We start from the raw sequence: 21,083 nt of genomic DNA, 5'->3' as shown, positions 1-21,083 counted from the left end.
AACAACCTGCCTTGAGAAGGACAGGGGGTTTGTCCAGTTCTGCTTTTGTGATATGTGGCCACTATGTATAGCCAGGAGGTGTTTACAGCTCATGATGCACAGGGCAACTGTATTTAGGAACCCTAGCTCTACAGAACACTCCAAAAACCACTAAGCAGAGAGGGTTAATACCACTAAGACTCAACTCACTGAAAACAAAACAAAAAACAAACAACAACCAAAACAAACAAACAAACTAACCAACCACAGACCAAAACTTCATTGTCATTAAAAGTCAAAACTACCACTGGAAAACCAAGTTGTAATTAATCCTTCCAGTTGTGATGAAGGCTTGTTGTCTGAGCAACAAGGTCTCACGTGTCAAAATAATTTAATAGAATAGCTACTTGAAAAGCATTAGGAAAAAGGGCAGATGAAAAAATACACAATTATTTTGCTTTGGTAGCTGATATGTAATTAACTAATTGAGTAGTTTACCCATTTTGCTTCATTTCTATCCTCTTAAAAAATGGTCTGAAAATGCTCTTATTTTCCAGGCATCTTAAAATCAGGGTTTAAAAGTCACACTGTCATGTTCCAGATGTATGAGACTTCATCATGAAGTCCAAACTTCAGCACAAGATTACAGGTTGTGTCTGGATTTGAGGAGCAGAAGTAGGCTGAGATTTGGCATATGGTTTTAACGGAGACGACAAATAACTATGGGAACAACAAAGAGCTGTGGCTCACCAGCATCACTGAAAATCTTAGCAGACTACAAATCTTGAAGATATACTCGAATTAACCACCACTATAGAACCCCAAACAAGAAGTAGCTCAGAGTCCTGTAGTGAGTATTAAGAATGAAGTCAATCTCAGGTGATCCAAAGTGGTCTCCTTCCCTTAGGAGTCAAACCACTTATGAATCCAAGATTACACAGTCCTACCTCATTTCAGTTGGTGATATTGGATAAAAATCATTTGAGCTGAATAAATACCTTCAAAAGCCATTAAGTCACTGAAGATAGATATTCTGAGGGTTTCTAAGAAAGAGAAATGACTTTTCCAAGTGGTGGAACACAAGGGAAGGAGAGAGCCTCACACTCACCTCTCCCACGCTCTTCATGGAGCTTCCAATCCGGTTGGACACATGCTGAAAGCGGTCCAGATCCCAGCGGGGTATCTTGGTGACAACATAATCCAGGCTGGGCTCAAAGCAGGCAGAAGTTTTTCCTGTCACCACGTTCTTGATTTCTGGCAAGGGGATTCCCAAGGCAATCTTGGCAGCAATGAATGCTAATGGATACCTGCCATAGAGGAGAAGTAGAGAACAGTAGAGTGGGAAGCACTTCGCTTTTGCAGATCCCAGTAGTGGATCAAGTTAAACAGATGTGAGATGATTCTTCCCTCGTCAACATAACGGAAGGTTACTGTGCTCGAGCACAGCAGGGCCCGTCCAGCTTCCTACCTCAACACATTGTAGCACTACCAACCTGGATCTGGGACTTGCTTTATTATTTGCAAAGACACCATTTTAAGTATCTGTCACACCCACGGTGAGATCAAACCATCCAGTTTGCTGCAAGTCTGTCGTCCAAAAAGAAAACAATCAAACGCCCACTGTCCAACATCATGGCTTATCTCCAGTCTGTTATGGCACTTCAACAACCACAAGAGCTGTTGATAACTGCAAATTAGAGATTAATTTGTGCCTCTCAACAGCATCTGCAAAGTGCAATTAAGAAGCCAATTTTTAAACAGCCTGCTCTGACCATCCTTATCTTGATTAGTTTATGATTAGCCAACAAAACAAAGGCAGCTAGCAACACCATGTGCATCAATCCAACAGACAGCTCATTAATAACTGTGTCCTCTGGGTCCCAGAGGCGATTTGCAGCCAACACATGGACACAATGGCTATGCTTTGTAAGGACAGCTATTAGGCTTCCCCCCACACCCCTCCTGGGAGTCTTTCCCATTTGCAGTTAGAGCATCTGCAGGTTGGAGGGGACCTGGAGGGCTCACTAAACCTTCTTACATTCCCAACAGGACCAAGTCTCCAACGGTCAGTCCTAGCAAATGCTGACAAGAACTGTTGTCAGAAACTTCCCATGCAGAAATCTGCACCTTACTGACCTGGCTGCTCCAGAGTTCTCCCTAACAGCCAAGCTGAGTCTTCCTTGATGCAAATTAAGCCTGCACCTCCTTGCCTTAACTGCACGGAAAGCAGATGCAGGAACTCTTCTCCCTTGCAGCTGTCACATATTTAAATAACACACTAATCTAAGCCCCTTATCATAATTCTCTCTTTCTGTTTTTCTCCCCTCAGTTTTCGTTTATTAATTTGTGGCTCTTTTTCTGTGGTTTTAAAATAATCTTACCCTGTTGCCTTGGAGGCCAAAGCTGAACTTCTTGAGAGTCTGGCATTAACTTCAATGATGTAGTACTCCAGGGAAGTTGGATGCAGAGCAAACTGGATATTACATTCTCCCACAATGCCCAAATGTCGGACAACTTTGATGGCACGATCCCTCAGCATCTGAAATTCCTCATTAGTGAGTGTCTGGCTTGGAGCCACTACAACAGAATCTCCTGTTTGTCACAAGGTAGTAGAGAAGGAAAATGAGAAGCAGCACAGCAACCATAAATTCTAGCCACGCAGGTCACTTTCCTTGCTAACCACTGCTAGTGATGAAGACACCACAGGCATTCAAACTCATGGATGCACAGTTGATGAAAAGCACAGATAGATAGAAGTTCAGAGCTGGAGAGGCCAGGCAGTCTTCTGGAAAATGGGATCATAGGGATAGATTTAGCCTAACAATATCTGTTTCACACCCTAGGTGGCTGTAACCAAGACCTAAAGAGTATTTCTAGAGCCCACTTCATCAATCAAAAAGCTACATCAATAACAACATGCAGAAGGGCTCTGAACAAAAAAAGTTAATGAGTCATTTCCAGTGAGCTGCCCTGCACCCAAGCCTACCTGTATGGACTCCCATAGCATCAATGTTTTCCATATTGCAGACAGCAATACAGTTATCAGCAGCATCTCTCACAACTTCATACTCTATCTCCTTCCAGCCAACAACTGACTTTTCCACAAGAATTTGGTTAGTCATTGCAAATGCCTGGGAACATGTTAGGGAACATGAACAGTAAAAAAGAAAATCTTATTAGAATATGTTCCATATTTTAGACTTCCCTGGGTTATCTCCAGACATCCCAGAGCAACACAAAAATTGAAAGATTAAGATAAGCGAAGTTCATAGTACTGATGACAAGCACTTTGTATTCCCCCCACCTCCTTTTTTTTTTTTTTAAAAAAAAAAAAGAGGCATTAGCTTCATTTGAAAGGCACAGAAAATATTTATGTGATCTCATGGGGGAAAAAAAGGCAGGGAATGCGAGCTTGCAATGGCATATAAATAACAAATTGGAATATAAAAACATCTAAGGCTTCAATCATGCAACAGACACATGCTTTTGTGTGTGTATGTGGGCAGTACCACGGACTTGGGAGAACTCTGCAGAAAGCCAAATGACTAAGTGATGGGGAGTGTGGGTGCCAGCAAACACTATGTAATTAATAGCACTAATAATGCTGCTTATCATTGGCATGCTAACCAGAAGCAAGATTTGTGATTTATTCTTAAACTAATCTTGAAAGCACTCCTCAGTGCAAGGGACAAAAATGAAAAATACAGTTTGTTGGTAAATGAGCATAATCTAAGTGAATAAATAGCCTCAGTATTAGCAGATAAAAAACATCAATCAATTCTCGCTTAAAATCCTGGAAAGCAATGGGCATATTATCAATCCATCCTTTAGCAAAGCTGCTTGTTTTAATGCTTCCCATGAATCAGTCTTCAGTCTGGTCCCCTAGGTAGTTAGATCAAGCTGTTATTCAAATGTTGCCCTTAGCTCAGTTGCCAAACTCACACACACATAAAAAAAAAAAAAACAACTTCACACCCAGCCTAAGCAGGCCCTGAATATGAGGTGATGTAGTGGGAACACCTAAACACACTTGTAAGACAATCTACGTTGTTCCTGTGTTACTGTCTATTGCTTTCTCTCACTCAAAATGAGCAGAGTCAGGAGACAGGAACTCAAGGTCAGATTACCTGAACTAGCTGTGCTATGGAACATCCACAGGTCTTCAGTTATCCGAATTATTTACAATTCAGACTCCAGTGTCTGAAAATCCAGTTCACAGAATTACTACAGATTATGTTCATAACTGAAAAGATCAGAGTTTCTGCTGGGCTGTGGAAATGAGCTAACTCAACAAGACCCAATTGTTTTGCACTGCTACATTTTGAAATATTGATACCAAACTGGGAGGTGCTGCTGACATTCTTGAGGGACAAGAGGGCTTGCAGAGATATCTAGATCAATTGGAGCATTGGGCTATGATGAATGGGATGAAATTTAACACATCAAAATGCTGGATTCTGCACCTGGGATGGAGTAATGCCAGTCACAAGTATAAACTGGGAGAGGGGTGCAGCCCTGCAGAGAGGGACCTGGGGGTGCTGGTTGGCAGCAGCTCAATACAGGTCAGCAGCATGGCCTGGCAGGCAAGGGGGCAAAGCCCACCCTGGGGTGCATCAAACCTGGTGTAACCGGCCAGTCGAAAGAGGTGGTTGTCCTGCTGTATTCAGCATTGGTGTGGCTACATCTTGAGTGCTGTGTGCAGTTCTGGGCCTCACAATTTAAGAGGGACATGACAGTCCTTGAATGTGTCCCGAGGAGGGGAACAAAGCTGGTGACAGGGCTGGAAGGAACGTCCTGTGAGGAGCAGCTGAGGACTTTGGGCTTGTCCAGTTTGGAAGAGGCTGAGGAGTGATCTCACTGCTCTCCACAGCTTCCTAAGGAGGGGACATGGAGAGGGAGGCACTGAGCTCTTCTCCCTGGGATTCAGTAGTATAAAAGGTGGGAATGCTTCAAAGCTGCACCAGAAGAGGTTGAGATTGGACATTCGGAAGCATTTATTTAATGTGAGGGTGGTCAAACACTAGAAAAGGCTTCCTAGAGTGGTGGTTGATGCTCCAAGTCAGTGTTTAAGAGGCATTTGGACAATGCACTTAATGCACCTTAACTTTTGGTCAGCCCCAAAGTGGTCAGGCAATTGGACTAGATTATCATTGTAGGCCCCTCCCAGATGAATTAGTCTATTCTATTCTACTCTATTCATTCGAAGTGCTGAAGCTCTTTTAGCATAATTTTTGAGAAAATTAAAACATTCACTTGGAAAGTAAAACAGAACGAGACTTTTAGTAGATAATACAGGAAAGTTTCAGAATCATGAAAAAGTCACTAAAAATATGATCCGCCTCACTCCTAAAATTTTACAGATAATAAGTTGTTTATAGAAAGCAGCTGTTTTACAGATTTCAGGGAAAACGGAGATGTTCAAAATCACTTAAAATAAAAAAAGAAACACACCAAGAAATGCTGATTAAACCCAGATTTTCCTACTGAAAAATGTCTCGATATAAGCCTTTCAGACAGCTGCACTCCCAAGGTTTCTCGGAGAATTTCTGCTTTCCCTTAACACAGACCATGTGGGAGCTTGGACAAGTGCAGTGTTTCCAATGACAGCCATCAACCCATAAGATGGGGTTACTGCACCCACTGCCGCCTCCTGTATCTGTCAGTCCTGTCCACGGAGTCCCCCTGCGACAGATGCTGCCCAAACAGATGTTTGTTCAGCACTAAGCACACCAAAATCAAAGTCTGTTTGTATGACAGCAGCATGGAGGAGTACAGAAATGTCATTTTCACATATAATTCTTATTGGGATCAGCAGTATCTCTTCCTAGAGACACATGAAAGATTGAGAGGTTCAGCAAGCCACAAAAAGAAAGAACCAAGAATTTTAGAGATCAAATAGTAGAGATCTGTTTCCTAAAATTCCACATTTTTGCCAAGGTAAAAAGCTCTTGTTTTCTTTCTCTCAATTATCTGTTTACTTTTCACAGCAAATCTATAGAAAAACAATCCAAGATTTCCTACAGAAAAAGAGCTGTCTCTTCATAGCCAGAGACAGCTGGTGGATGTCAAATTACAAAGTGTCATCCAATTACATCTCTACATGAGCTTTTGACCTAGCAAAAATATTGTCTTTAAACAGAAAGACAGCAAAGGCCCAAGCCTCTCAGCTCTTCTGTCCCTGATACTACATTATTACTCAGCATTTCAAATGTTTTAACTTCCTTGACATCTTCATGTGCCATTTACTTCTGAAAGTAGGTGAATTTAGCACACTGTGTTTCTTTTCAGACCAAAATTACTGAAACACTTGCTCAAATTATTACTTGTTTGAATGACTTGTTGAATTCAACAGATCTGCCATTTAACCATTTTCCTTACCCAAGTCATCAGGAATTATGAAAAGAGGGCATTAGAAGGAATCAAGATAATATTTTACTGCTAAGATGAAAGGTAAGAGATGTGCCATTTCAGTGTCTCTATTAGATGAATATTTAAGAAAATCAGATGCTCAGTTCTGTTCTCAGAGCTTGCAATTGCAGACGTACCTTTGTACCAAGGTCCAGCAAACTTTCCTTGTCAGGACATATGCCTGACCCCAAACCACCAAGGGCATAAGCAGAACGTATCATGACTGGGTAGCGAATCTTTTCGGCTGCCTTCAGGGCATCCTCAATCTTAAAGGAGAGGGGAACACATTTCAGAGACATGATAACACACATTTCAGAGATATGATAAACAGTTAAGATGAATAAAGTCTTCAACTCCGGTTACATAGTTGGTTGGAAACCCCACCAGTAAGACACTAAGCTGTCTGAAAATAAAATGAAAAAATAGAAGTTGGCTTTGGAACATTGCTTTGTTCTGGCAAACAGCAGAAAACGGGAATATGCACTCAAGGAGGTGACATCTGTCCTTAGTTATCTGTGGACTTCTTGCTGACTTTCCATGGACAGTGTCCTAACCTAGTCCATCTTCACAGACTTCAGTATGAAATAACCTTTCCAAAAGACTTCCTGGTATAAGACCTGTTTGCTTTCTTCCAAACTCAAACAGGCCTCCCCACTGAATCAATTTTTTGCTTTCACATTCCCATCCTCAAGAAGGATTTCAGTACTGCTGATGTTGAGGAGTTGAAAATCTAAGTCTAAATAGTTTGTGCAAGACTTTTTTTTGTCCCCAAAGTAGCCACGGACACATTATATATTTTTCTGCTGCAGCACAGAAGTCACCCCAACTTAATTTACTTTTCTTGTCAATGGGCAAATTAGCTTAGGCTTTCCAAGTGCTTAATTGCATTTTCACTCATTTTAAATCATGGTGAACCAGCATCAATCACTGTGGAGTGCTACTGAAAGCGTACAAACCCCACAGTTGTATTCAGCTTTCATTCAAGAAAACTATAATTTCATTTGTTTTTTAATAATTCAAATGGGCAATGGTAATAGTAATCCCATCTTCAAAAATTATCTGATTTACCGATTCCACTGCAAAGCTAGGAGCAATCTTTTCATTTAGCTCAGTCAGTTTATCAGAAAAAAGCTTTCTGTCCTCTGTAGCCATGATGGATTCAACTGATGTACCTAGGACCTTCACACCATATTGCTGCAGGACTCCTTGCTTGAAGAGTTCCACTCCTGCGGAGTAAACAAATCCACTGTTTTGAGGACTGATGGCAGGTGAAGAAGAAAGTATTCAAAAGATACCTGACTAGCTGACAACTCATCTGACCTCTTCAGCAGCTAATTTTATGATTCTTTGTCAGTATTAGAACTTGGGACCATAAAAGTTTCTGTCCTCAAATGTATGAAACCTGGAATATTGGTAAAATTACTGCTTGGTCACCCTTTGCAACACGAAACAAAGCAGTACAGTTGGATACTGATGCAAGAAACTAAATGAAGCGAACCTTCCTTTTGATCTCTGCCTCAAGGTAGTCTGAATATCCCCAATCCAACTACAATAACTGACACTGAAGCTGAAAAGCAGAATTTATCAAAACCAGCGAATTACATATTGTATTCACAGCTTAGCAATTACTCACACCCACATGGTCAGTATTTCTGTCTGTATCCCTTAGTAACCTGGGCAATGTATCAGGCACATAGGTCTTGCATACCTGCACAAATAAAGTCTGTTGAACACGTGATAAAAAGTGCTGAGTTTACCTGCAAGGAGCGCTAAGGCACCTGTATCGTACTCACCACAGTTGAGAGCGGTCTGGCCACCCATGCCCAGAATTAAGCCATCGGGACGCTCCGTCTTGATGACTTCTGTGACAAACTGTGGAGTGATGGGGAGGAAGTAGACAGCATCAGCCTGCTTTAGGCCAGTCTCGTTGGTCTGCACTGAAGCAATATTGGGATTCATGAGGACAATTTTCACATTTTCTTCCTGAAAAAATGAAAATCTGCATTAAAGCTAGGCAAACGTGAAAAAAGTGCTAATAGCAGCAGCAAGGAGAGATGGGGTTCAACAAGTAATTCACCAAGAGTTGAATTTAGAAAGCCTGGTTCCTTATGTACTCTCTCATTAGGGATTTCAGGTACCTTGTACCAGGCTGATTTATTGCCAATTCTCTACTTTTGTGCCTCTGACTGTCTGTGAATCCTGAGGGAATGGAGATGCCCACCTGATTCAGAAATTTGGTTGAAATTGTTTAATACCTTTAGGTGTTACATAGAGGAGACAGAAGTAAACTGCTTTGGTGAAAAGGTGCACTGGCAAGTACAAAGGCCGCGTCTTCATTTTTGTGGGAACTCATTCTAACCTCCATTATCTTCTTGTAAAGCAATAAACTTCTACAAACAAATAAACCATTTGCAAACAATGCTAATTATAGATGCAAAACACATTTTAAGAGAAAGATTTGCTATATGGAAGTTGTGGAGGTTACGAAACAAGGACACCTCTCACTAAAAACAGGAACTGTGATAAGATTAAAGAAAGAGTAAAAAGAAAGAGGAAAGAAGTTGGTAGACCGAATCAGCCATTCCTTGAGCAAATGTTATGGAAGTGTTGCTGGGACCAGTATAGAAATTGTTATTCTAGGAACATGACAGCCAGGACAGAATACTTTTTCCAAATATTTTTCTGGTCTTTCATGATTCTGCCCTTGTTCAGGGGTGAATTTCCAAGACACTGGCAGCTCCCACTGCCCCAGGTATTATACTTTTCAATACTATACCACACATCCTGCGTCTCATAAGTGTCCAGCCTCGGGGCAGACCTCTGGTTGGTGTTCTTAAATAGTTGTTTAACCTTAAACAAGGCCTGAAACACATTCAGGAAACATTGCAATAGGAACATGCTGTGTTGAAAATCCCAAGGATATTCCAAATTCTCAAAAGCTGTTGTAACTAGTCTGGAGGGGAAGGGAAAGGTGAAGGAGCAGGGGAAGTGTCCCCCCTTGCGTCCCCCATAGATTGGCTAAGGAGGAAAGGCAAAGAGCATAATTCTTAATAGTTTCTGAGAGATGGTTCCTGAAGTATGGAGATGATGGCAATGCTGAGTACAAATATCAGATTAGTCTGAAGACCAGTAATTTTATCATATCATAAGCCAGTGTTACATAGTACAGAAAAACTATAACCTTAATCCAGCCTCCAGAGATGATAACACAACAGGGAGCATATACAGCAAGTAGAGAGAGCTCTGAGAACAAGCACAACAGCTCAGAGAAGAAAAAAGGAAAAAAAAAAATATATATTTTAACACACTCTGTTCAGATCTGTTGTTACCTCAACCCTTTGAGCCCCACATTGGGTGCCAGAATGGACTCTCCTGGTTTAACCCAGCAGGCAGCTCAGCACCACACAGCCATTCACTACTCCCAATGGGACAGGGGAGAGAATTGAAAGAGTAAAAGTGAGAAAAGTCATAGATTGAGATACAGTTTAATAAGCTGCACACACAAGCAAAGCAAAACAAGGAATTCCTTCAAACAACCTTCACCATTTCCCATGGGCAAGCAGGTGTTCAGTCATCTCCAGAACAGCAGGGCTCCCTCCCACGTAACCATTACTTGGGAAGGCAAATACCATCACTCTGAATGACCCCCCTGCTTCCTCCTTCTTCTTCCAGCTTTACATACTCAGCATGACATCATATGGTGTGGAATATCCCTTTGGTCAGCTGGGGTCAGCTGTGTCCCCTCCCAGCCTCTTGTGCACCCCCAGCATCCTCCAAGGTGCAGGGTGTGAGAAGCAGAAAAGGCATTGACTCTGTGTATGTGCTGCTCAGCAATAATGAAAACATCTCTGTACTATCAACACTGTTTTCAGCACAAATCCAAAACACAGCCCCATCCTAGCTACTATGAAGAAAATTAACTACCCCAGCCATAACAAGCACACCCCAGTTCACATGAAGATGTCATAGGGCTTTTCTGTGTTTATTCACAATTTGTGATTGATTGACTCTTTGGTTTGGGGGAACAAATATATAACTCACCTGGAGCAAGGGAATTCTCACTCACTTCAGGTATTGGATAACATTTCTTCTCCTTCCTTTGATAACTTAAAATACTGCCTTAAGACTGGCTGTAAATTTCTGCTGACCTTTTTTCCCCATCGAAAGTTGGATTTTTTTCACTGAAGTATGCTTTCCTTGAAAATGTGTGGAACAGGTAAGGGAAAGAAGAGAGAAAATCCTCAGGGAAAATATTTCAGGTTTAGACAAATGACCCCAAACTGGGTAGTTTTCATGGTGGTGTTGAGGAAAAGGGCAGATCTCTGACCAAAACATTCTCCTCTACTAAATATATTAAGAAATCCACAGCTATAATTCTCTTGCAATGTATGGGGGAGAAAGAGGTGTATTGCTTTCTAAGAAGCTGGAGTATCTGTACATCTCAGCCCTTTCATTCCAGCTTATCTGGGGGCCACGTGTATTAAGGACCAGATTGCAGTGATGAGGAAGACAATTAATGAATTAATGCTCACTGTGCTGAGAGACACATTTTATTAATATCACTTCCTCTGGTTCAGTTGATCAGGATGCTGGATTTTAATCTACTTGCTGTTTGCCCTTGCAACCCTTTCCTTCAATTTCTGCCTTTTAAATTTTTTATAAGCACACAGCACTCTGCACAATGGCTGCCCATCCTAATTGGAGGCATTTGTTACAAGTTAATTAAAACAGAGAATTAATAATACTACTTGAGGGCTCCATTCCTCTTTTTGTGTAATATCTACCTGTATTCAGACCAGTTGGGAGACTCCCCACAGCAAGTATTCCAGAAGGTTCTTCAGGTGACTAAAAGCCAGTCCCTGTTGCTCACAGAGGCTTCCAGGCCTTGTTCTTCAGAGGATGTCCCTGCTTTTGATGAACATCCTTGCAAATACAAATTCACCGACTGGGGAAGTCCCAGCTCCACAGCATTTTGCTCTTTAAAAAAGGCACCCATTTAACTGTATAGAACTGAATTTGAACAATGTCACATTCTTATACTGAATCAGCATTCAACTGGAAGAACAGCAGTACACAGCAGAATGAATCAATCATCTAGCAGTGAGAATCAATGTTGATTATTTATTAAAAAAAAAAAAAAATGAAGAAGTCTAAGGGGAAAGAAATCTCTCTTGTCTCCTGTTAATTATCCCCATTCTCTCCCACCCAAGCTCTGCAGCTTTCTCCTGGCAGCCACTGACCAAGCACCTTCTCTCACATGGAGCTGTAAATCACTGTGCCAGAGGCAAGGTCAGCCAGCGTGAGCACAGCAGATCAGAGCAGGGGGCTGCTGGCCATGGGAAGGGAAAAGGCACTAGGGGAGGTCAAGCCAGAGAGATTTATCATTAAAAAAACCACTTTCTCCCACAAACTGGAGCTGAGTTTGAAGGACGGAAGAGAAAAAAAATGGAGAGAGATGCCTCCTTTCCAACTCAGGTCATTATTTGCACTCACCAACGCTGGGATCCTCCACTCCTAACTTGTTTTCTTGATGACTTGGCCAGCTTAAACTAATAGCCAGCAATAGCAATACAGGACACAACCAAATCATTTACAACACAAGATGTGTTCTAACACTGGTGCCCACCCAGAGCAACCCCAGATTATATTTCAGATTACTGTAATTGATTTTTTTCCTCCCTTGACTCCACGGTCAGCATGGAAATAGAACAGCCCTGGTGTCAAAACAGCCTCAAAGCCACTCGCCATCACCTCATCTGAAGGCAGGTGCTGCATCTGCTCTGAATCCATCAGACCCTAAAACCTACCACGTGTGTACACCACGCAGGATGCTTCGGCACGAGCATATTTTAAATGCATGCACTTCTCAGGCAGGTATGGAAGTACACATGGATTTTTGTTTGCTTCAGAATAATACAGCTCTCCAATCTTCTAAAAATTAACATCAGAAATGAGGTAAGATGTTTACTAGACAAAATTCATCCAGAGGAATGACTTTTCATTCATCCCTTTCAAGATTACTTATCTTTTCTGGAAACAAAACTTGGCATATATGAACATCTAAAAGTTCATCCTGTTTAAAATAAATACCATTCAGGAAAACCACCTGGATAAGGCATTCAAAATCTTTTGCATGAGTCTTGACAGTAGCCAACCATTTAGCTGTTATTATTTGTCTACCTTGCAGTGTGTTGGCATATCACAAAAGTTTCAGTAACCAGCTCAGGTGTAACTGACCATATTCCTCTTCTTAATTTCCATTGAATTTGACAAGCCTGGAGTGACCAGTCACACACCACAAATAACAAACTGCTTGAAGACTGCAATGGAAACCTTGAGAATGTCTCTCTTTGCAAGATAAGTTGGAGTGGTTAACCCACATCATTCAACCAACAAATTCCCAAACAAAAAATGCCTGAATTTCTCTATAGTCATATATTGTCACCAGTTTCTCTGCCCCAGTGATAACATAGCTGGATCATCATAGTCAGCTGTGAGAAGAGAAAGTAAATTACATGACATTAGTATTCACAGAGTATCCACTCACCTTCAGGGCTTTCACAGCCTGGGATCCAGAGTAATCAAATTCCCCTGCCTGACCAATCGACAGACCCCCAGATCCTAGAATGAGAACTTTGGAAACCTAAAAGTGTCAAACAGAATGAAAAAAATCAGTCCCATGGTAGTGGGTGTTGAAATAACAGAGACTGTGAGCACTGAACAGCCTTAAATTACAAAGCCTAAGTTCTAAAAAGAGAAGTCACCTCCAAAACCACAGCAGTTTTACTTCTAAGAATATTTCTACTGGACTTCTCACATATATCTCTGGTTAGAGAAGCATGTGACTGATGCATAGGGTATACAATAAATGTGTTAATTGTATCACATGCTTATAGATAACTATGCCTCACTTTGGCTGCCAACAAAGTCCAGCTGCCTTCTAAGATAGCAAAACGGTAAGAAATTCAGGTCACACTGGGAATTTCAGACTTATTTGCTGAGCAACAGAGCATCAACATTATGCTGCTAGCACAAAATCTCACAGACAGAGTATCCCAGGGCACCTCACATACTGCTATGAGAGCAGCTTCCTTGAGAGAACTACGAAGAAAAAAAAATACATGAAACATCAGATCTTAAAACTTTCTCAAAGAAAAGGGAGTTCACAGCACAAGGGATGCTTGATGACTGTGAGACAGGCAGCTGACAGGCCTTTTGCAAGGGAAGCCTCCTCTGACTTCCATGGTCAGCTTTCTGTGCCATTCTGTACCATGGGTTCAGCAGGAATTCTGTAGCTCCCAGCCTCACTGACAGGCGTGAATAACAAGTACACTGACCTCCACTCTGGAACCCATCACTCCAGTCTTCGGCAGGACCGAGGAAATAGTGCCTTTCCCTCTCTTAACCAGTGAAATAAATGAATCAAATAGGAACTAGGAAAAATAAACATATGTATTTAATCCTCAAAGTGGAATTAAACGAATACCAAGCAAAGAAGGAAAAAAAACAGGCTCAAGCTATCAACCCTGCTGCCTTCAGAAGGCAGATTTACACCATCAGAAAAGAGGGGATCATTATTTGGAATTTTTTTAACAACTTTGACATATCTGACAAAGCTGCATTCGAGAAAGTGAGGTCATATCAGGAAAAAAACACACATCAATCATGTCTCTGTGCTCGGCTTGCATGTGGCTGACAGAGTAATGAATGAGCATGCATTAAAAGCTAAAACACAGCAGACCATACACTTAACTAGCTGAAGGGAACCATCTGGAATGGAGCCTGCTACAAAGCTGTGACGTGAATAGGTAAATCTAAAGATCGGTTGTGCTAAATCAGTATTATCATAGAATCATTTCAGTTGGAAGAGACCCTCAGGATCATTGAGTCCAACCATGACCTAACCTAATTCTAGGACTAAACCACGTCCCTAAGAACCTCGTCTAAATGCCTTTTAAACACCTCCAGGGATAGTGACTCCACCACTTCCCTGGTCAGCCTGTTCCAGTGCTTCACAACCCTTTTCAGGAAGAATTCTTTCCTAATATCCAATCTAAACCTCCCCTGGCGCAACCTGAGGCTGTTCCCTCTTGTCCTATCACTTGCTACTTGGGAGAAGAGACCAACACTCTCCATGCTACAAGCTCCTTTCAGGTAGTTGTAGACAGTGATAAGGTCTCCCCTCAGCCTCCTTTTCTCCAGGCTGAAGCCCCCAGCTCCCTCAACCACTCCTCATAAGGCTTGTGCTCCAGACCTCTCACCAGCTTATTGTCCTCCCAGAGAGGATTCCAGATTAGCCGTGAGAAAAGTTTTCTCCAGGCAGGAGCAGTAGCACCACCATGGGCATGCAGAGAGCTGCAGACAGGGGGACAGGCTCCCCACTGACCCCACACTTGTGGAGCTTCTGGCCACACGGCCCCTGAAGCTGGCTACTGGGCATCATCTTTGGAGGAGCATGGATGGGTCCTGCAAGCCCAGTGAGATAGGTGCCATGCTAGCTAACCCAGCCCAGCAGTGGGAGTGCACAGAATCAGAAAAGACACAACTGAGAGTTGTTTGCAGTTTTCTGAGATTCACCAGTCAATCAGATTGCTAGGAAACTTCTTGATATCAAGAGATTTACTCGCAGGTTTAATCAACATCATCAAATTAAAATAAGCACTTCTATGTATTCTTGCTCTCTCAAGAAATGCTAAATAGTTTATTTATGTTCAGATATGTCTCCTCTGCCTTCCACATCCCCTGTTGCTGCTTAGTCATACCCTGTGACTGCGCAGCCAGTTGTTATAGAATTTGCACGAAGTCACAGATGGGGACTTGAAATTTCATTTCACTTAGGAGAACCAAAGTGAAGAAGTGCGAATCCATTTACATAACTCTACAGTAATTATAAAATATGAAAATGGAACTAAAATGTATTAGAAAGTTAATGATTTTATTACAAAGCATCTGGCTAGTATTTTTTTTTTCTGTTAAGATAAAATCCTTTTCCTTTTGTAATCACCCCAGGTACAAGAGATTTGAGCCTCATCCTGCAAAAGCTTAAGCACTTCAGTAACTTCCAACACACAAATAATCCCACCAGGACTCAAAGTGTACACATCATATGAATGGAATCATTGATCCAAAGCATGCAGAAGTCAATAGACGCCTTGCTGTTGATTGTAATTAGCTGTGGATCAAGCTAAGCAGACACAAGCCTACGCATGACTAGGCTCTCTAGGATCCCAGCATTTCCAAAACCAAGACTTAAGACCATTACCAAACTGAAGACTTGTCACTGTACCTAACACATATCTGCACTCCCTAGGCCATCTGAAAGCAAGTCCAGATCAACTCTCATACAATACCTCTGTGTCTCTTGGCCCAGGATTTGCATCTGGGTAGAACTGTGCTGTGAAAATTGGTCTGGTCTCATGCATAATTCCCTGCAAGAATAAAAACAATCATCTTAGACACCTCCTTGCAAGCAGGCAAGAGAACAGAAAGCCACACCTTACCCCTGTAAGTACTGAAGGCCAAAAGACTGAGGGGTTTCTAGGGGCTACCAAATTTACACCCATTTCATTCCCAGTCTTCAAACAGTGTCTTATCTGCAGAGTCATTGAACCTCTTGCTCTTCTGCTAACACTTCAACACCTGTATAACCCAGCAAGATGCATAGTGGAGACATGACTTTCACTACAATAGCAAATGCTACTAAGTTATAAGCACTTAACAGAGCAGATGGGCTGGTCTCCCTCCAGAGGTAATCCCGAACCAGGCAGAGAAGAAAAACACACACTGCAAGAAAAGATCACCTTGGACAAGGCTGTTATGGAATGAATGGTTTTACCATTCTGATCTGGTTGGTTCTGTTACAGGAGAGAAAGGTTTAGGTCACACTCTTTACCTCCATAACTCACTTTAAATAGTGACCACAGGGCCTTGCACATGGTCTCTGCTCTGGGCTGTTGTCAGGCCCATGGTGACATGGAACCTCTGCTCTGGCCAAACAATAGCTATGAAGGATCTAAACTGACATTGGAGACAGTGCTTGTAGTTTCAGTTGGAAAGAGGAAAAACAGACACCTCATTTCCACAGACAGATAGCACCAAGCAGTGTGGTCCACCGGGAAACTACCCTGTAGCTGTCGTTGCTTACAGCCCGATTCCAGATGGAAGTAGAGCAGTCCCTCAAGAGGGAACCCAGAAAAAAATAGTTGATACAACCTGTGTCCCTTAAGGATGGACAAAGGAGTACCATGAGCTCCTATAGAGCAACACTGCCATCCAGAGTGGCAGGGTGGGACACTGGGATAGAACAAGGATGAAAGATGAGCTACTGACCACAGCTGTTCCATTATGGTATGAGTTTCTGCCATCAGAGTGAAGAATGCCATCAGTCTTTTACTTCTAGTTGTGTACAAATATCTTTTAAAAACATTCAGTCCATGGCTTGTCAGTATTTGGAAACCCGCCCAGCTGTGATGGGTCAGGTCAGTCAGAAGAAATGGGTTTTTTTCTCTTTCAAACAGAAGAATGCAACAGACTGCACATAAGAGCCCATCCAATCCTGTTCCTGTTTGTGCATCCTACACTAAACAAACATCACTCCTTGTCCCCCTTGTTTAGGAGACTGATGCTGCTTCAGCTGATGGTCCTTCAGCTCACATGAAAGAATGCCATGCTTCTAGATCCAGAAGACTCATGTCCAACCTCGTCACCTGCTTTATGCAAAAGCACCATCACACTTGTCTCCAAACTTCAGCTAAAGCAAACATGAAAGGTCTGGGGATGAAAAGGTTTGGTTTGTCAAGACAGCTAAAACAAACTCATTTCAAAAATTTAGCTGAACAGGTGCAATTTTTTTGTATTAATATCTTGTCTGGTAACATTTGTCCCTGTTTAGATATGTCTGTAAGGATTAAAAAAACAACAATTGACAAACAACAAACTTATTCTAAAATCATCAGCTGGAAATTACTGCTTCTCAATCCTGTGAAGTATAGCCACAATATGCCAGAACAGTGCTGTTCGATCTGCCAGACTTTGTATGGGCATTTATACAAAACAGAGCGGCATAATCCTAGAGGGGAAATTACTTTTGAAAAATAGCTTTTCTGATAAACAACAAGACTTCACTGACTAGTACAACACTGGGCCTAATGGAGACTTAAAATGGGCAATTATAAAGCCTGAGATCTGTCTCAATGTCTGTCTGACCTTGTCAGAACTGAGCTATGGGATATTGTTTTCCTTCCTATGCTTTTCCTTGTTCAGCTGTGAACCTCCAGAGGCCAGGCATTTTTTATTTTTTCCTTTCCCCTATACGGATGTCACTTGACACGACACCTCTGGCTTAGGTCCTGTAAGTTGTTCTCTAGAGGTAGCTGCCTCTCTCTCATGACTTTAGTCCTTGGAATTCTATTTCTAATAACAGACCAAATTAGACTGCAATAATAGTCCTTTTCTGCACTGGGCCACACAGAACCAACACAATAAAACAGTGACACAGGTTGGAACACCTGTGGCACAAGCCCTAAGACAACGGGAACTGAGCAAGCACCACTAACAGTGGGGAAATCACAGAAGTTAATAAGGCAGCTGTTCAAGTGAAACTGTATGGTCACTGGTGCAATCCTACACTTTGGGCTGGTAATGGTTCACCCTCTTTTGGGCTGTAAGGCAGGGTGTCAAGTAATGTAAACAGTCAAATCATCAAGTTTAGTCCTGATAAATAACTGTAATCCGACAGCAAGCTTCCAGGAGGTGAAATAAAGTGAGATGGAACCTTTGCTCACTAGGGACTGCTATGTGCAGGTACCTGGAAAGCAAGAGCTCACCTCATTTGTTTGATCATTGACATTCACAAAGAGAGGTTTCCAGCCAGGTGGGAGGGTAGAGCTGTCAATGGCATAACTGTGGTTCTGTGCGGTGATGACAGCCTGTCCATTCACTGCATTCAGGACAGGCTGGTTCTGCCCCCTGAAAGAGAAAAGATCAGAGAACAGGGGATGGAAGTGCTAGATGTTGTTCAAATGCCACACTTAGGAAGAGCTGATAACTGTGGGGCTATACATAACAGTTCAACAGTAGCTGCTTAATATGAGTAACCAATCTCAAGATGATAAATCCTAGGAGAAACTTTGCTATCCTTCAGTTCAATGGCGATAAACTACATCACATACTTCCAAAACACCATCAAAAAAAGCAATGCATAACATGACAGTTTAAATTAAAGGCAAGGAGAATGGCTGGAATGCAAAAGTAACATTACTGCCACACTAGCTCCCGTTAAGGCAGCTCAGAAGCAAAGCACCGCTGCTCTGTGGCCTCTTGCAACGCTGAGCTGGTCTTTCTGGGCCCTGGGAAGCAGAAGAGCTGCTGCACCTGTTGGCCATCTGCATCTTGTAGGAAGTAGCTCCAGCTGCTATTCCAGTGATGAGATTCCCCATGCTAATTCCAAACAAGGGCTCTGGGCGATTGCTCTCCAGGACCTAAAATGAAAAGGTTTTCAGGAAATACTGGGGTGTCTCTGTTCAGCAATTCCAGCAACAAACCTTGGTAGTTCCCTCACAGCAGCCACGCAGACTTGGGAAAAAACTGAATGCAAGGGTAGCAACAGCCTATAAAGGAAAGTTTCCTCCTGTGCTTCAGAGGGAAGTCTCAGAGCACAGCTGGATGTCTGGGTCTACTCAAGGGGAACAAGCAATGACACTCTGCACCACAGTCATTTAGTGTGCAACATTATTTCAAATAGGAGCACTGTGAAAACACAGATGGTTCTTTTTTAATTATTAGTTGTATAAGTACTGGTCTGGAGACAGCCTCCAGTGAACCAAGATGAGGAATATACCAGGCAGCTGAAATGACTGAAAGACATTCGGTCCGTAATGTTACCCTGTTTCCCTGAAAATAAGACAGTGTCATACTAATTTTTGCTCCAAAACTTATTACCTTTTTACATGTGTAGCTGCCTAGACGCTACCTAAATTGAGTTTTTTGATGAACTGTAACTAGAGCTTATTTTTGGAATAGGGCTTGTATTTCAAGCATCCTCAAAAATCCTGAAAAATAATGCTAGGACTTATTTTCAGGGTAGGTCTTATTTTCAGGGAAACAGGGTAGTAAAACCAACTGTTTAGATTTCAGACACTTAAAAAAAGTCAAATAAACAAAAATAATTGGGCTGTAACTATTATACTGTACCTTTCTGACATTCTGAATCACCTCCTGGGCCTTCATGGGATCCCCTGGGCCTCCAGAAAGTATGAGCCCATCATATTCCATGCTGGTGAAATCATGGTCCCATGGAACCAAATGCACTTCTGCACCTCGCTGGGGAAAAGAAAGACAAAAAAAAAAAAAAAAAAAGGAAGGGAACAGATTAATTTGTGTCAGGTGGTTGCTCCCATGCTCTCATGTCCCAGAGGCTGAGTTTGAATTTCAGTCATTCCTTTGCCAGGGACAAAAATAAGGCTTCCCTCCACTATCTGCCCAGATTATTTAACAAAACCTTAGTCTCTTTGAGCCACCTCAGTGTTTGTCAAGTTTGTCTGAAATTCACTAATGAGATCAAAACTTACTAAAAATAAGTGTGTTTGCACATCCACAAAATGTTCTCTTTACATGGTGCATTCATCCTAACTGCTAAAATAGGGCTTCACAACATCGTTCTGTGACATGCCACAAATAGTTCTGCACATCAAAAACTGGACAAACTTCCAGATTAACTAGAAAACAAACAAATTAAAACAAAAAAACCCCACAAAACAAAAAAAAAAAAACACAACAGAAACGGGGAAGCCCTGCACATCTAGAGAATGAGACGACACCTCTTTCATACCTCTTGTGTGCCTAGAGAAGTAAGGACTGCTATACCACTGTGCTAACAACAGGAAAAGACTTTCACAGACTCATAGTATTCAAGAGTAACTCAGGCTGGAGGGACCTCAGGAGGTCATCTGGTCCAATCTCTGCTCAAAGTCAGGTAATTTCAACTTCAGGGCAGGTTGCTGAGGGCACTGGTCAGTTGAATTTTCAGTATCTTCAAGGATGAGCATTCCATAACTTCCTTGGGACCATATCAGCCATTCACCACCTCACTGTGAAATTTTTTCCCCCCATTTACTTATTTTTGACGAAGTTGGGTTGACCTTCCTTGTTTGTTCTTTAGAGAGACTGTGCCTTCTCTTTGTAAAGCTCACCTTCCAGGAATTCTCATGGCTGAGAGGCTGCTGCACAAGTCCTCTTCCTTAACACCACCTCAATACAGTGTACCATGTGCAGAAAACACCACCCAGTCCACAAAAATAGTCCTAAAAATTGTACCTCATTTTAGGAGGAAAACTGCTGCTCAAATGGATATGTCCAGCTGGAAGGAGGGCTAGTGCATTCGGGGAGACTTTTACCAAAGCAAAACAAGAGATGGAGGACATGAAGCACTGACCTACCTTTACCAGCAGGCGGATAACGTTGTGCTTCAACCCACAGTCGACAGCTACCACTTTAATTGGGTTCCCTCTGCCATAAACCTTGACTTCCTATAAAAAGACAGACCATGCTGTAAATGACAGATTACCTCCCGCTCCTAAGGCACAGAGAGAAAGGAATAATTTTTCATCAACATGCAACAAATGGTACTTAAAAATTAATTTACACGGAAATTTCCAGAAGTACTGCAGACATTAGTGCCTCCTTCATTTTTCTGTGAA

General features: G+C 42.0%; 1 protein-coding gene across 1 annotated transcript in view; it reads right to left on the bottom strand.

Moving 5' to 3' along the window:
- Positions 1-21,083, bottom strand: part of CPS1 (carbamoyl-phosphate synthase 1) — a 99,199-nt gene that overhangs the window by 50,880 nt on the left and 27,236 nt on the right. The window contains exons 9-21 of the mRNA XM_065841098.2: positions 20,823-20,912; positions 19,579-19,707; positions 18,760-18,866; positions 18,213-18,354; positions 15,738-15,815; positions 13,725-13,820; positions 12,935-13,030; positions 8,181-8,370; positions 7,456-7,613; positions 6,525-6,653; positions 2,966-3,110; positions 2,361-2,571; positions 1,088-1,286 (exon numbers count right to left, since the gene is read on the bottom strand). Coding sequence (XP_065697170.2) covers positions 1,088-1,286; positions 2,361-2,571; positions 2,966-3,110; positions 6,525-6,653; positions 7,456-7,613; positions 8,181-8,370; positions 12,935-13,030; positions 13,725-13,820; positions 15,738-15,815; positions 18,213-18,354; positions 18,760-18,866; positions 19,579-19,707; positions 20,823-20,912 — 1,770 coding nt within the window. The remainder of the gene's footprint in view (positions 1-1,087; positions 1,287-2,360; positions 2,572-2,965; positions 3,111-6,524; positions 6,654-7,455; positions 7,614-8,180; positions 8,371-12,934; positions 13,031-13,724; positions 13,821-15,737; positions 15,816-18,212; positions 18,355-18,759; positions 18,867-19,578; positions 19,708-20,822; positions 20,913-21,083) is intronic.

This window comes from Patagioenas fasciata, chromosome 7, assembly GCF_037038585.1.
Source record: "Patagioenas fasciata isolate bPatFas1 chromosome 7, bPatFas1.hap1, whole genome shotgun sequence".
NCBI lineage: Eukaryota > Metazoa > Chordata > Aves > Columbiformes > Columbidae > Patagioenas > Patagioenas fasciata.
This window is presented reverse-complemented; position numbering and strand designations above follow the sequence as displayed.